The 17,220-nt window shown below is 37.9% G+C and overlaps 1 protein-coding gene across 1 annotated transcript in view; it reads left to right on the top strand.

Annotated features, from left to right (window-relative positions):
- Positions 1 to 17,220, top strand: part of LOC110028552 — a 187,969-nt gene that overhangs the window by 76,603 nt on the left and 94,146 nt on the right. The window contains exon 22 of the mRNA XM_020730450.1: positions 13,592 to 13,638. Coding sequence (XP_020586109.1) covers positions 13,592 to 13,638 — 47 coding nt within the window. The remainder of the gene's footprint in view (positions 1 to 13,591; positions 13,639 to 17,220) is intronic.

Genomic DNA, 17,220 nt, shown 5'->3' with positions numbered 1-17,220 from the left:
ACATATATATAAATATATATATACATATAAATATATATATATATATATATATATATATATATTAATTAAAACACATTTTACCCGCGCACGACGATGCGACAAAATATGTGTCCTCCCTAGGCAAAATTGACGTTTCGGACGCGCTGGCGCAGTCCGTTTCGTCATCCGGGGTCGCTCGGACGACGTCGTCGACGGTCGGGTCAAAAACGCGTCGAAATTCAAATTTCACAAAAATATTGACCCGCGATCGATTGTTTCAAAAATTTCATTCGAGTCTTCGACGGGTAACAGTGCAAGCGATGTGAATTATGGCGATCGGACGTGTTGGCTCTCCGAATTGCGAAGTTTGTGCGCGCGGGAGGGCGAATTGTGCAGAAGGCCACCCTAAGGCTCAAAAAGGTCCTATAGGGATCCCTTTTGGGTTTCCTCATGTTGGTTTCACCCTTCTAAATGCTAGAAGTCGATACCACACACTTGGAACCACAAAAGAGGACGGAAATAGGTCAAATTACAATGAGGCGGGCACCACTTCTAAGGTTCTAAGATAGTCAAAGGGAGATCCCTAAGAGGAAGACTAGACCTCACTAAAAATGAGGTCAACACACTCGTATTCCTCTTACATTTTTCATGATCAAACACGCAACTATCTATCGGACTGCTTTCCCGCACGGATGTGGTCGATCACTCATCAATCTGCATTCTGTTCGTATCACATATTCCTCCTAACTTAACATTACGTTGGATATGCTCCCTAGGCTATCCTGATGCTGCCATCTAACACAAATGTAGTTAACAATATTCTTTTCATTCGGATATGCCATGATATCTAATATTTTCTCTATTCACATCAATCGATTTCTGCTTCAATCAAATCTTTAGTTCCCATATATAAATGTGGACTTAGATCTTGAAATATCTTTAAATACTTATCTACATCAATTTTATGACTTCCAATAAGCTACAATATGGATTCTTGAATCAACTGTCATTGCATATATCATTTGGGTTGTGGTATTCATGTTCACAACAATAGCTGACAGTACTTCATCATTTCCTACCTCGTTTCCCTCTTCCATAATCTCAACTGTACCCATTTGACTGAATTAAAATAATAACATAATTATTTAATTATTATGTTATAAAATGATAACATAAGTATTATTACTTTTGTTATAATTATCTTATTGGCTCAAGATCGTATTATTTAATTTTAAACTTTGGCTCTGCTACCACTTTTGTCATGATTCAACCCGGGGCTTAGATTAGCCAAGACGATGACAGACGGTCTAACTCTGAAATCAAATTTTTCTATTTCTAATTTCTATCACTATCAATTAATGATTCAAACATACTTGAAAGAGCCTCTACAGAGAAGAAATTAAATTAGAGCATTTATAAGTTTATCTTTGTTCAAATTATTAATGTATTCTATAATTTTAATCAAATGATTAAATCTGAAATGTCAGTTTAAAATAAAATGAGCTATAACAGTTAGTGAATATTCATATTTCTAAACTACAATGACATAATGAAATAAATAATAAGATGCATATCAGTTAAATTTTTAATAATTTTGTATAAAAATATTTGACAATTTGTATTTATTAATCTGACCGATCAAGATCTTTCAAAACCTTTATTATGTCATACTATAACATTTTTATGTCTATATCAAGTTTGTATTATTTAATGTTAAACTTTGGCTCTGATTCCACTTTTTTAATGATCTTGGAAGAGAACAGATGGTCCTGTTGCGAAATCAAATTTTTCTATTTATAATTTCTATCACAAGTAATTAATGATCCAAAAGTAAATGGAAGTGCCACTATAGACAAAAAATTAAATTAGAACAGTTATACATCTTAGTTCAAATTATTGGTGTCTTCTATAAATATTTTTTTATTGCTCATTTTTTAATCAAATAATTTTACCTGGAATGCTAGTTTAAAGTAAAATGAGCTACAACAGTCACTAAATACTCTTACTTCTAAACTACAGTGATAATAAAAAAAATATGCATATAAGTTAAACTTTTAATAATTTAGTGTAAAAATATTTGACAATTTATCTTTATGATTATGACCGATTAAGATATTTTAAAATCTTTATTATATAATGTTATATCATTTTATTTACAGCAACCAGTGAATACTCATACTTCTAAAGTATAGTGACAAAGAAAAAAATAATAATATGAATATCAGTTAAACTTTTAATAATTTAGTATAAAATAATTTGGCAATTTATCTTTATGAATATGACCGATTAAGATATTTTAAAATAATTATTATATAATACTGTAGCATTTTTTTTATCGATACCATTTTATTTATTCTTGTCAAAGGAGCACCATCTGAAATTGGATACATTAAAATTTATTAATATAAATATCTATTGATAGAAAAGAGAGGATACAAATGTTTAGTGAGTGGGTACAAAGAGCCCACTCTCAGGGATTACAAGTATACGTATTCCCTAAAATATAATAAAAAGAAAACAAATTTTAATCATGGTGGGTGTAGTCGGTGGATATACCGCTTCCCCTTCCCCTGGATCTATGGAGGGAGTTCAACAACATACTGAGATGTGTGCTTCCGCTCGAAACTATGATACAGTAATCCTGAGAATTACTGAGATGTCACATTCCTTTTTTCTCTTCCAGAATTTGAGTACCCTCTTCTCTCGCAATAGGTGGTTCCAAGACACTCCAATTAGCATATGCTACAACAAAATTCATATTATTTGTGATCTGAGAAAGAGCTGCCTCAACAACAGTAGGCGGAAGCTGCCAGTCTGGTTGGTGAGGAGTAGCCTTATGAGTCAAATTCTAATTCAACATTTCTGGAAGATTAACAGTGTCTGCTATATTTTCCTCCACATGTATGATGTTGTTAGGACCTGCCGATCTCAAATGTGAGTGAAGCCTGAAGCATTTGACAGGAGTGTGCCCAAACAATTTATAGTGATTGCGGTAGTAGGGTTTGCTCTACCACAATTGGCTCCCAATACTCATTGTAAGCAGTACCAAGTCATATTTCGTCCACATCAGGGAGAGTGATATCCCTTACAACAAGAATTCTTGCAACCGAAGACCTAGTTAGATTGAAGGTAAGTGTATCCAATTTCATAGGTCTCCCTAGTGCAGCTCCAATAGAATATAGAACTTGGTGATTAAATTACTGCAACTTTAGGCTAGATAGTTTAAACCAGATTGAAATTATAGGTGGTTTTTGGCTAGGGTCAAATTCAGGAGACCACTTAAGTAGTTTCATATATTTTTCATCTATTGTCATAAACTTTTTGGAAAATATTTTGGCATAGTTTTCCACTTTAGATAATTGTATCATCACATGTCTCACATCAAAGAGGCGAACCTTTCAAAGTCCCAATAGTTTGAGATCTTCAAAAGCTTTTCGAACGATTTGCATTTTGGTATGTCCCGATTGGAACTTCCCAATGAGGGTGAATTTGAACTTATTAACCAGGTTGGATACTTCAACACCAGAGAAGAATAGAGCGAGTTTACCACTCTTCCTATCCGTTGTCTTGATAAGGTTGCAGTCCACCTGGCCTTCGAATGATTCCTGGCAAACCTGAGGGAAAACCTGATCTGATCTCATAGAGCCAATCATATCAATAGAAGAAGCCTTCCCAATGTTTAAAATTGAAGTAGCCGGTGGTTGTGAAGGAGCAGTAGCCATGGAACAGGGAGTTGAATAACGACAAGCTACATGTGTTTGTGTGAGTAGCTCACGTACATGCAGGGAGGATGTACGCGAGTGCAACAGGAGACGGAGCCGAAAAAATGGAGCTGCGTGACGCTTGCTGAGAGCTGTAGAACGCGACCGCAGGAGACTCGGTTGACAACGGAAGACGCGCAACGACTGAGCGACGCCACACGTCGCAAAAACCTCTTCTTCTTCGAGCGTGAAAGAGGAAGCACGACGAAGAGCAAATCGACGAAGAGATACCATGTTTCGCCATAATGACGAGACCCTAGCAGAGCGAAATCAGAACAGTCAACATTTTTTTATATCCATTTCTTTTATACATGTGTGTGTGTATATATATATTTAAAAAAGTCCAAGGAAAATTAAATTAAAGAGAAAAGGGTACATATAGGTTGTATGAATGGGCCCAATTAGGCACCCAACCTACACGGTACAACACACAAAAAGAAAAAAAATAAAAAACCCAAAAATAGATGGTACATATAAGATCAATCGGGACGACCCAATTTAGTTCTGCCTCTGCTTCTAATTCCCGGAAGGGAACCAGTTAACAAATTGGTGAGGTGCATACCATCCTCTGAAGTAATTAACTTATCACCTATTAGATTTCTTAGCTCAAGTAGATCTCCATTCTTCTTCTTCCTCCTGGAAGCGTAGACCTGTCATTCATCATCTGAAGATTGTTGCTCATTCGTATGAGGTGGTAGTGCTGTAGTAGAAAGATTGCCAACAGTTGTACCCACCATAGGTTCTAGTGTATGTGAGGTATGAGTTGTCGTATCTACCCCTGATACTTGCTGAAGATGGGGAGCTGCAAAGTTCTCTTGATTAGCAGTCCGTGTAGGTAGGGATCCTTCAGTACTGTTTTCAATTGGGTTTGAAAGTGCATGTTGGTCGGTAGAGCTATCCAGTTTCATATCAATCGCAGATATAATATTTTCAGAGGGGGTCCACAGTGGTAATTAAGTCAGACACCAGATCCTGTCCTGAGGTAGTTTTTTCTCCAGGTGGGGCAGATATGTTTAGAATTGTGGGGTTAGATCCATTCTTATTCACTGGATCTTTAGATTTCAAATTAGAATGAAACTTATGATATTTATCAAGGGTATGCCAAAAAATCTTACAATGGAACAATAAGGAGGTCTATGCTCCATGACGATTTGTTGCCAATATCCATTATGAGTTGTGCCCAACCAGACTTCAGTAACATCAAGTAAAGTAATATCTCTTTCGATAAGTATTCTGGCCACAGAAGGTCTGGTTAGATTGAAAGTGAGTATATCTAGCTTCATAGGGTCCCCAAGTATGACCCCAATAGAGTAAAGAACCTGATGATGAAAAAAGTACAGCTTAAGACCAGGTAGACTAAATCATACCGGTGCAGTGAGAGATTCATGATTGGTCTCAAAATTTGGAGACCACTCGAGTAATTTTATTGATTTGCCTGCAATGTTAAGATATTTTTTAAAGATAATCTGAGTGTAGTCTTCAGCCACGGTTAATTGAATCAACACATGTCTCCCTTCCATGAGCCACACTTTTCACTTTTCTGCTAACTTGAGATCATGAAAACTTTTCCTGATAACTTCCATAGGTGGGTGCCCCCACTGGAATTTTTCAATAAGAGTGAACTTGAATTTTTTAGTGAGGGTTGAAATTTCTAACTCAGAGAAAAAAAGTGTTGCTTTCTCATTTTTCCTACTTGCATTCTTAATAAAGAGAAAGTCCCCCGTACCATCACAATACTCCTTATAGCTTGAGGGAAAGACAACCGCCGACTCCACATGAAGATTACCCATTAGGTGGACAAAGGAGGCTTTGCCAGGTTCAACAACAGAAGAAGGGAGCTCCATTACTGCAGGGAAAAGTCCTGCCAAGTCGAGCAGAGGGCAAAGAAAACGACTAGCTGAAAATGTCAGGGAGAAGCCGCAGAAGCCGAACCGCGGAACAGGCGCAACTTGACGAGGAACAGCCGCACAAATAAAGGAGAGACGATGTGCAAAAGCGAAAGCGCAGAAGACACGAATCGCCGAACCACAGAGACGATGGAACAGAGGAGCCGAGGCCCTTCGTCATCGGGCGGAACGAAAAGATGACGCGAATGTGTCAGAAGGAGAGACGACGTGCGAAACGGCGGAAGGAGAATCCCTTCGTCATTGAGTACGAGAAGACCTTGGTCGTCGAGCACGACGAAATCGATGGATTGTGAAACCCGAAGGATCCAACGTAGGGAATCGCCATCGGGCGAAACCCTAGCAGAGCTGCCCGCCACCGACACCATATATATATATATATAAATTAATATATATATCTATATATTAATGATGGACGTTTCAGGAGCTCTGCTAGGGTTCGAGCTTCCTGGCGCTCTGGAGTTGATTTCGGGATGCTGACGGCGTTCCTTTTCTCTCGTCTGCCAGATTTTGGTGAGATCTTTCCGTTTGCTTTATTGCTTTGGCTTCTCCTTCGTGCTCGTCTCCCACTCCTTGGTTTTTTGATTTCTTGCTATCAATGGCAAAAACTTATGCCAACGTCACTGTTGAGGGCTCCTCCTCCGATGCTGCTCCAAATGTTGCTTTTCCTTCTTCCTTTCATGAATCTTTGATTCTTGGTGGGGAGTACAACTTCACAAGGAAGCAGGGGAAGAATGGGGGTAAGTTTGAGCTCTTCCTTTCTGACTCTAAGAACACTATTTTGGCTTCTGCTTGTCGTTTCCATCTGGTGGGTAAGTTTCTCTATGGGCTACCAAAATTTGATTTTCTTCTTAAGCATTTCAAGCTTTTGAATTTGGCTGGGGGTTGGAAGATTGATGCTCTCGATAGTAGCATATTCTGGTTCAGTTTTCTAATGAGGATGACTACGCTAAACTCTTTGCTTGTAGAACTGTTCATTTTGAGGATGTTTTGATGAAAGCCCTAAAATGGACTGTTGATTTCGACCCTTGGGCTGAGCTTCCTATGATTCCTTTTTTGCTTCATCTGCCTGGGTTAAAAGTGCATCTGTTTAATCACGAGATATTATTTTCAATCGCTGCCATCTTTGTAAACCGTTGAAGTTAGATGCTCCAACTTTCAATTTAATAAGGCCCTCTATGACAATAATTTTAATTGAAAGAGATGTTACTTTACCCCCAGAAGAGGTTTGGATATGTTCTACACATACTGGTTACTAACAACAGGTTTTTCTTGAGAAACATCCTCACTACTGCTCCCATTGCTGCATGTTTGGACATGATTCGGTGCATTGTTTTCACCTGCATCCTGAATTAAGGAGAAATAACGCGAGTCGTTTGACCTCTGCTGAGATTAACTCAGCTTAGAGAACACCTCTCGAGATTGGACAAAATGTCCCTTGTTTGGAGGGAAATACTGTGCAACATGGCGCCGTTGTGCATGATGGCCCACCAAACAATGAGAGGTTTGAAGCCACACTGGAACGGGTTTCTGATACACAATGTTCACAACTCCCCACACCATCTCAAATTCTGCCACGTTCAACTACGAGCGCTGAGCTATTGGTTGAGCGGGACATTGAATTACCTATTTGTGGAATTAGCTATTGTGGAAACTCCCCAAATCTTTGCACCTCAACCCCTCCTGCTAGGCACTCTACTACTACACAGATTGCTGATGTTCAGACTCTTGACCCAGTTGCTGATGCTGCTTTGGCCTTGGATTCTAAATGGAGCATTAAAAAATACAGGTGGAGAAGAGGAAGAAGGAAATCTGAAATTTCTAATTTGAAAACTTCAAACATTATTGATGACACTTACCATTTTGAGGGAGAGCACTTGCACCTTCCTCCTAGGATCACTAGGAGGGGTGCTTTTGGTCAACATGTTTAACATCTTAGTGTGGAACATTAGGATAGTGGCGGACCCCCACTACCTTAATCGTTTAAATATTTAGGCAAGGTCCATAAGCCTGATATTTTTGCAATTTTGGAGCCACTGGTGTCTGTCCATAAGGATGATATTACTAAAAAATTCAAAAAATATCTGCACTATAGTAATCAAAACAATAAAATCTGGATTTTTTGGAGGAAGGAAATTAAATAAACATCATTGATGATGATTTGCAATGTGTTCTTGTTCATTTTACGTTGGAGGAGTTTCATGGTTGGGCTACTTTTATTTATGCCAGCTCCTTATTACAGGATAAATTGTTTCTTTGGCAACAATTTATACACATGGGTGCTTCTATTGCTAATAACTGGTTTGTTGGAGGTGATCTTAATATGGTCATGTTCCCTTCGGAGAAAAGGGTTGGAGCTAAAGCTGATACTAATCTTATCAATCGGTTCTGCGAGCATATTGCTGATGCTGGGCTTTTTGATTTGGGTTTCGGGTTTCTCGGGTTCTCCTTACACTTGGAGGAGAGGTCTGCTTATGCAGAGGCTTGACAGATTTCTGTGCAGCTCCTCTTTCTGGATTATTATAATATCATTCATGACAGCTTCTTAATCATGCTGCTTCTGATCATAATTCTATTTTGCTTAGCTTGACTTTTCATTCTAAACCTGCTCCCTCTCATTTTAAACTTTTCAATGTCTGGACCTCTCATCCTACCTTTCTGAATCTGGTTAAACATGCTTGGAGTACTGGGTTGTGTGGCAGCCCATAGTTTATTTTGTGGCAATTACATAAAAAAATGACTTCTCTTTTGAAGAAGTGGAATTTTGATGTGTTTAATGTCCACTCCAGAGTTTTGAAGGCCCAACAGGAGGTGGATACACTGGTATCAGAGGTTATCTGCACTCCTCCCCTTGTTGAAAATGTGGCTCAGGTTCACCATAAACTCTTAGAGGAAATCACTATTGAGGAAGATTTCTTATGGCAGAAAGTCGGTGACACTTCCTGTGACACTTACTTTAGCAATGGTGATCGAAATACTAAATATTTCCACGCTACTTTCAAGCATAGAAGGAACATTGATGCTATTCTTAAGATTGTCACATCTGAGGGTGTTGTCCTTACTAATATTGATCAAATTGGCTCCGATGCTGCGGAATACTTTGCTTTTCTTTATGATGATGTGGTTAAGGTCACTGCAATTGATCCTGAGCTGTTTGATGCAAATAGAGATTTGGTATCGTCCTCCCTTTGTCTGACCCTCCTTCGGAGATGGAAATTCTCACCACTCTCAAAGAAATCCATTCTTAAAACGCTTCTGGCCCTGATGGTTTTACTTCTGCTTTCTATATTTCTTGTAGGGACATCATTAAGAATGAGGTAATTCTAGTCATTCAAAGTTTTTTCAAGGAGAAGATCCTGGTAAGTATTTTACTGCTGTCCTGATTGTGCTTATCCTTAAATCCACTGATAAACTGCACTGGAAGAATTTAAGACCTATCTCCCTACTTCTGTGGTTTCTAAGATCATAAGTAAATTGATTGTGGCCCGTTTACAGCCTCACCTTTCCTCCCTCATTTCTCCACATCAATCGGCTTTTGTTAAGGGCCATGATATTTTAGATAATTTTTTGTTAGCCCAAGAAATTATTGAAGATCTTGATAAAAATGCAGGGGTGGAAATGTAGTTATAAAATTGGATATCAAAAAGGCCTTTGATACAATAAGCTGGGATTTCATTATCAATGTCTTGCTGGCCAGAGGTTTCAGTTATAGCTTTTGCATGCTAATTAAAAGATGGTTGTCCAATAACCATTATAGTGTGCTTGTTAATGGTAGTTCTTATGATTTTTTCTCTGCTAAAACGGGTATTAAACAGGGGGACCCTCTCTCCCTTATTATTTTCATCATTGCCTTTGACTACTTATATAGATTACTCAATCGTTTTCAATTGCTCTACCCTCATACACAATTCTCTCATAAGGCTAAAACTATGGTCTCCCATCTTATGCTGATGATGTTATTATCTTTGCAAATGCATCCAAATTTGCTATCAAAAAATTAATGACGCTACTAAATGATTTCCAGAATTTTTCTGGTTTGGCTTTTAACTGTGACAAATGTCAGCTGTTTTTTGACAAACTTGTTAAAAACTATATTGCTAATTGGGGAGCTTCTTTCACTCGTTATCATCACGCCTCCCTCCTTTCAAAGTATCTTGGGGTAAATCTGATTAAGAGAAGGAAAAAGCAGATTCAAAAGGATGATGTCATTGACAAAATTAATCATAGGATAAATGATTGGAGGAATGTCTTCCTTTCTACTGGGGGTAGGATTACTTTGCTTTCTAGTGTGCTTCAAAGTATTCTTCTCTATGCATTACAGGTGTTCAACCCGAAGAAGAGTGCCATTAAAGTCATGGAGAGGCGTTTTAATAAATTCCTATGGGTTGGGAGTGGTGCTAAGAAAATTTGGGTTTCATGACATAAGATGTGTAAACTCAAAAAAGCTGGGGGCTTTGGTTTCAAAGCTTTACAACATACTGTTGAAGTTAATCTTTGCAAGCTTTGGTTTAAATTTAAAGAGGGCTCTTCTCTCTGGGCCTCTTTTATGCATAAAAAATACTGTGTCACTTCCCACCCTTCCCATGTTTTGCGGAAGGTAGGTGACTCTAGGATCTGGAAGGCCATTCTGAATGCCAGATCCACTGCTAGGGATTTTATGTTTTGAGATATTAGTGCTGGAAACATCTCTTTCTGGAATGATAATTGGGGATGATAATTGGGGAATGCCTGCCTTCCCTTTCTGAGCACACTCATCCATCTCATACAACCAATATGCTTGTTTCTGATCTCTTTTCTCAAGGAAGTTGGGATTTCACTAAGCTATGGTCTCTGGTGGGGGAGCTGAATGCTAATCATATATCTAATATTCCTACTACCCCCTTCCCGCAGGGATTATTCTGTTTGGAAGAAGTTTTCTTCACAGTCGGTTTGTAAATTGATCTATGACACTTGACACTCTCATCCAGATTGGTTTTGGGGAAATTGGATTTGGCATAAACTGTTTACTCCCTTTATCTCCTTCCTCTGGCGTTTTATTTTTAACTTGACTCAAATATCCACCATATTTAAACTATATTAACAAATATGTCATTCTAGCAATCAAATCAACAAATTAGTTTGAAAATTCAATCAAGTGGATCCTGTAAAAAAATAAAAACAATATAATAAAATTGCTCTAGCTAAAGCTAGCTGAACACAAAGAAAAAATAAAAGGGGCACTTAGAAAAACGTTGCAAACAATCAAGGCAAAAAGATAACGACAATATGTATTCACATATGTAGTTGTAAACATAAATAAAAACATAATCAAATGCAATAAAGAAATCATTTATGTACATAGAACACTAAAAGCAAATAATAAGCATGTACTAACTGCTCACTTGCAGTATCTACTGTTGTGAAAACAGCTTGCATGCGATGAGTTATATAAACTCAAAATAATAACAAAGGTGCATATATCTAAAAGTAAAGGTGAACAAAAGATTTCTTTTCTTACATTCGTATAGCACTTATGTGATGTAAGCAGAAAGGCATTCATAGAAAGGCATTCATATCTCTAACCTAACAAAAAAAAAAAAAGAATTACTTTTAGAGTCAAAAGGTACATAATAAGAGACTTAAAAGGCATATAATAAGAGATCACTTGCCTAAGCACTATAGCTCAAAATATTTTCTTGCTTAGTAGTTGAAATTTTTTCCCATCGAGCCAGTCTGAAGAGGCTTTGATCAGAAGAGCTATGTGCAACCACCCTAAAAATATGAACTATGTTGAGATTCAAAATTATATATGTAACAATAACAGTTTCAAATTATGTTGAGATTCTAAATTATAAATATTTTTACTTTGCTATTAGTGAATGTTGAATTTATTGATTCATTTCATGTTACCTTTACCCGGCGATTGCTCACTCTATAGGAAATAAATGGGATATCTTGAGGTTGGTTGGATTTTGATTGTGAAGATGATCACTGCAGTGTCAAAGGAAGCCGAATCTTTATCATTTTAATTCAAAATCTTTTTTTTTTCCATATCTGAACTCATTATATTATAGTTATAATCTCTTATGTAATTCAACCTTTCTTTACTCTGCATTTGATTTCACGTTCCAACACCTCCATTAATTCCTGTAACATAATTTATGCTATATTTGTGTTAGGGGGATTAACATAAGTGCAACTCTCTCTTTTTACTCGCCTCTGCTTCTTCTTGCTTATTACCTAATGTTCCTCAACCCTAAGAATTGTTTTAACACATTTTCATTAAAAAAATTATATGAATTAATGATTTACCTTCTTATTAACAGCCTTTAGAAATGTGGTTGTAGCAAATGAAGACAATCTTTTTGCAAATCATTTAGCTTTCTTAAATATTAAAGGGTAGAACAGTATTGAAAGAAAGTCCTTGTGACTGCCAGCAGAACCTGCACCAATATGTACCTGAATCATAAAGATTTTGGCAAAATGAAAGCCGAGGAGGGTTGTCAGTAACTACAGTGCAGGATCAGGGAGGTCAGATGATCCAGATTGAGCTAGGTCTGATCACGCTCCTACGAAGATTGGGTAGTTAAGACCAATTTCAGCGATCTAAGAGAGGAAGAAACCGAAACTGGGTGGTGATCGGGGTGATCGGCGCCAATGTCAGAGACGAGATGATCTGGTAGAAACGAAGAAGGATCATTAAAAAGACAAATTATAGAGGTGAAAATCAACCAAAATTAATTTCCAGCTCTTGGCGAGTACCTGTCATTTAAGATCAACTAGTTCATTGAAGAAATCCCTAAACAAAGCACGAAGTGTGTCAACTTTGGGGAAAAGCGGAGCAGGGCAAGGAGAAAAGTGTGACCATCAGCTTTTCGTAAATGGAGCAGGATCGGAAGGCGGATCAATATAAGTAGAAACCATTTCGGTTTGACCTCCAGGTTCTTAGTGAATCGTTAAGTGAGATATTATTTTTGCTCGCTTTGCATATTATGACAGAGTTCAAATGATGTTCGAACGGAATGCTGCACGGGTAAAATAAAATTTAGAGGTGTTGAATATGTAAATATGAAGGTTTTATGTGCTATGCCCGTAAATCTCCCTTTAAAAGATGCCTCAATTTTGTTTGATCTTTACAGCATGCGTTTTTGGATTGAACACATAGCTATCTATCAAACTACTTTTCATGCACAGATGTGCTCAATCGCTCAACAAACTGCTTGTTGTTCACATGGCTTCCTATGCTCATTCATTGCCTCGCTTGGCACAATTTCGCTAAATCTTTTGTGTCGCTTGCTTCAGTCCTGCTTATGTGTTGACACCTACTCACGGTCACCGATCGTGATTTCTACTTAGCTTCCTGCTCTGATTGACACAAATCCCTTGCACGTAATAGTGCCACACTTACACAGAGTTGTTGCCCTCATCTCTTCTCCGGATCCATGCTTGAGATGCTCGCATGCTCGATTACTAGCATTGCTGTCTTCTTTTGACAATGATGACGCTTTGTCTAGATTGTCCCGAAAAGTTTGCCTGCCCCTTCTTTCTCTTTGCTTTCTTCTCACACTAAGGTAAGCACTCACTCCTCTCTTTCATTTCTTGATTAGTTTCTCTATTTGCTTTGAATGAGATACCTTCTTAAAACAAAACCATCTAGGCGTTGCTCCCTTTGAACCTACGCTGACCCATAAATATTCTCTTATTTTATTATTTTTTTATTTTTTTCTATTGTGACACATACAACCTAAATGAACTGGAATTTCCCGCTACAGGGGTCTGCCAGGATGGAAGCCTGTCCTGGTTCGATGCTGCAATCCGCGGTATAGCGGGAGTTCCTGCGTCAAATAACTTAGTTATTTTGTTTCATGCCAATGAGCAAAACACTGCATGAAAAATTGTCTGCCTTGATGCAATTCGCAATTGAATGACTTTTTGTGGGGACATAATTTTCGTTTGCTTAATGATCAGCTTCTGCTTCTGGTTGGGGTCGATATGATGATGCTGCTGTAGTAAAGGTATCTTCTGTACACTCTTATTAGTTTTCTTTTTAGCTTATTTTTCTTGTTCTGCTTGATATTCTATCATTTGATGTTGATCAAATTTTTGGTGTTCATCTTTATCATCTCTTTTTTTGTGTATGTTATGTTTGTTCTAATGTTTGAACATCAGCATTATCTTAATCATCTACACTAAATAGTCCAGAAAGTTGATATTTTTTTTTACTTTTTTTTATTAGTTGCTGGAGAGGTTAAATTATTATTATTATTATTATTTTCAAAGGAAAGCTTGCTGAACTTTCTGTTTGGATTCATGTGAACATTTATTAGCTGTTTGTCCACTCTTCATTTGAGCTTTTATAGCTATCGTAATATACATATTGCATGTATTATCTTGCTTAGTAGGCTCAACGACATAACTGATATACTAAGAAGTTTTTTCTGTAAAACCATGGTAGGATGCCTGCGTAGAATCAAAGCTCTGGTTGCTCTAAAATAAGCATGAACCTGCTGATTATCACAGACGATTAACTGGTGCGTGAAGTAGAAAAGATAACATTTTGTAAACATACTGAAAAGCTGATATGTGATGATGATGTTTGGTGGAAACTAGTTTTTTACTTAATGAATGAAACTACTTTTCATCTAAATAGAGATCCTTGCAAGCTCTTTGAAGAATACTGGGAACTGAAGTAGGCAAATAATCATGCAGTAGCCTGGCAGCTAACTTGGTTCAGTTTTTGGTGGGTTTGGGGCCAACTCCTGTCTTGTTAGAGATCTATGTTTGATCCGAGCATTGGCTTAGATGTTGTGCTTGAGCTTAGTGATTGAAGTAAACCTAAGAGAAGTATTAGGGATGGGATCACCTGACGTAGATCTTGGCTCAGTGCTTGTGTTGGGAAATGGATAAAAAAAGGTAAGTTGGTTAAAATCTTGGAATGCAATGAGGTGGTTGTTACAACAATGGGCATGAAATTAGCTCAATGTGGTACTGGTTGTTAATGTCTATCGAGAAATAAAGGGTTGAGTGAGATTCGATGGCTGTCAACAGGTCTGCTGAATTTTTCCTCATGAGGAGATGGATGTTATAGTCAAGGACAGTATGAGGTAACTGTTGGGAGAGCAGCTAGTGCGTTGAAAAGGATCAAAACTCTTCACAGTCAAATAAATGGCTTGTTGGAGATGGTGCTAAGCTTATGAACTTCGCAATGGAGATGTGAATCCTCATGTGGCTGTAGAAGATTAAACTTTTTGGAAGAAGATTGTGGAGAAAGAACTCCAGTAGGCTGCTGCTAAACAACTGGAGTAAATATGGTGATGGTTGCTGGAGATGAGGATGAGGGGCAAGTGAAGAGATGACTCGCCGTGGAGGATAGAGTGATGTATGACACATTTCAAGGTATAGGTTTCCTTGCTGCAACTAATACAAAGTTGAGGAAAACTGGGTATGCAATTTCATCTTACAAATATTATGATGATGATGATGATGATGCAATTCAAATTAATGCAAAATTTAAAATGCAAAAAGTTTGCAAGGAAACTTGATATCTTTCTCAAACTATTTGTTGTTGCTAGCAATGAAATCTAATGAAACAAAGAAATCCAAATTTGCACAAAAAACACTAGAAAGGCTTTTGAAGATCTCAAACTATTGGGACATTGGAAGGTTGGTCTCTTTGATGGGAGACATGTGATGATACAATTATCCAAAGTAGAGGAATATGTCAAAATATTTTTCAAGAAGTATATGACAATTGATGAGAAATTTATGAAATTGCTCAAGGGGTCTCCTGAATTCGATCCTAGCCAAGAACCCTTTATAGTTTCAATCTGGTTTAAACTACCCGGCCTAAAGTTGCACTACATTAATCAACAAGTCCTTTATTCTATTGGAGCTGCATTAGGGAAACCTATGAAATTGGACATACCCACATTCAACTTATCTAGGCCTTCGGTTGCAAGAATTCTTATTGAAAGGGATATCACCCTCCCTGATGTGGAAGAAATATGGCTTGGTGCTGCCAATACGTGCTGCGCACAATGGGTATTGGCAGTCAATTGTCGCAGAACAAATATCCTATTACTTTAATAACTGTAAACTGATTGGGCACACACCTGCCAAATGTTTCAGGCTTCATCCGCATTTGAGATCCAACCTTCCCGTGCATTTGGATTTTGCAGTTCCTAATAACATCACCCAAGCGGAGGAAAATATAACAGAAACTGAAGTTCATCCAAAAATGTTGAATGAAAATTTGTCTCATCGGGATATTCCTCACCAACCGGATTTGCAGCTACTTCCCACTGTTGTTGAGACAGTTCTTCCTCGTATCATAAATACTACAAATTTGGTTGTAGCAAATGCTAGCCGATGTGTTTTTGGAAACCACCTATTTCGAGAGAAGAGAGTAATTAAGCCCTGGAGGAGCGCCATGATCAAGATGTGCTACAGGCTGAGATTGCTTAGCAATTTACGGATCAACAAACCCCCCAGGGTGAGCTTTCCATCGAAGGTTCACAAATAGATAAGATGGGACAAACACTGGTAGATGAATGACAAGTTTACAAATCTCGGAAGAAGAAAAAAAAGATACTAGAACTCCGGTATTTTCAGGATGATTGTTTGATAGTTTCGAGCGGAGGCCTACATCTCAGTTTGGTGTTGGACTCCTCTCTAGAACTAGGGGTAGGGGAAGTGGTAAATCCTCCCACCATGAATAAGAGTATTTCAGGTTTTTTGGGGTATACGAGTATTTTAAAGTTTCTTTTTGAGCGAGTTGTATTCCCTGTGAGTGAGCTCTTTGTACCCACCCACGCACTAAAACCTTTGTATCTTCTCTTTTTCATTAATGAATTTACCTTCTATAATATATATATATATATATATATATATTCTAAAAAAGATGTCTGTTGCGGTCGAGAGCTCTGCTAGGGCTTCCAATGGCGATTTTGGTCGCACTTGATTTTTTTTGCTCGAAGGAGTGGCTCGTAACTTGTTTCGTCAACTCTCGCTCCGTCGCTAGCGTCTGCGTCGTCGTCGACGTCTCGTGTTTTCATCGCAGGTATGTCTCCTGCGTCGCTCGTCTGCGATTCAGTTTCGACGCTGCACCTTGTCGACGCTTAAAAGGGGAAAAAGTTAATGTTTGGGGGGTCGCCCGTAAGAAGCTGTCGGCAGCCGGAATCGAAATCCCGTTGCCCGCTTCGGAAGGACTTTTTAATTTACGTATATACATATAATTTTAGAAAAATATGAAATCAAACTGACCTCATATTTTTCACAGTTTAAATGAAAGAGCATTCTACCTCAAATCCTGTATCTATCCCGAGGGATAAACACAAGACTCGAGGAAGAGACTCGATCAAATAAACTAAGAAATATATGACACATGTTTGGTCTGCGAAGCCGTTTTATTTGTCGACAAGTTCTCCTATTTAATACAAAGAATTAAATAGGGTTTATTTTAGGTTGGGTTCGGAAAAGCTTCCTATAAGGGCAAGCCCCTATAGTTAATTACATCTTAAATGACCGAAGTCACCTAAGAAAACTCTCGATAAAAATCAGGGGATAATGTCTTCAAAGAGGTTCAGACACCAATTTTT

This window comes from Phalaenopsis equestris, unplaced genomic scaffold, assembly GCF_001263595.1.
Source record: "Phalaenopsis equestris unplaced genomic scaffold, ASM126359v1 Scaffold000513, whole genome shotgun sequence".
Classification (NCBI taxonomy): domain Eukaryota; kingdom Viridiplantae; phylum Streptophyta; class Magnoliopsida; order Asparagales; family Orchidaceae; genus Phalaenopsis; species Phalaenopsis equestris.
The sequence above is the reverse complement of the archived record's forward strand: the minus strand, read 5'-3'. Positions and strand labels throughout refer to the sequence as shown.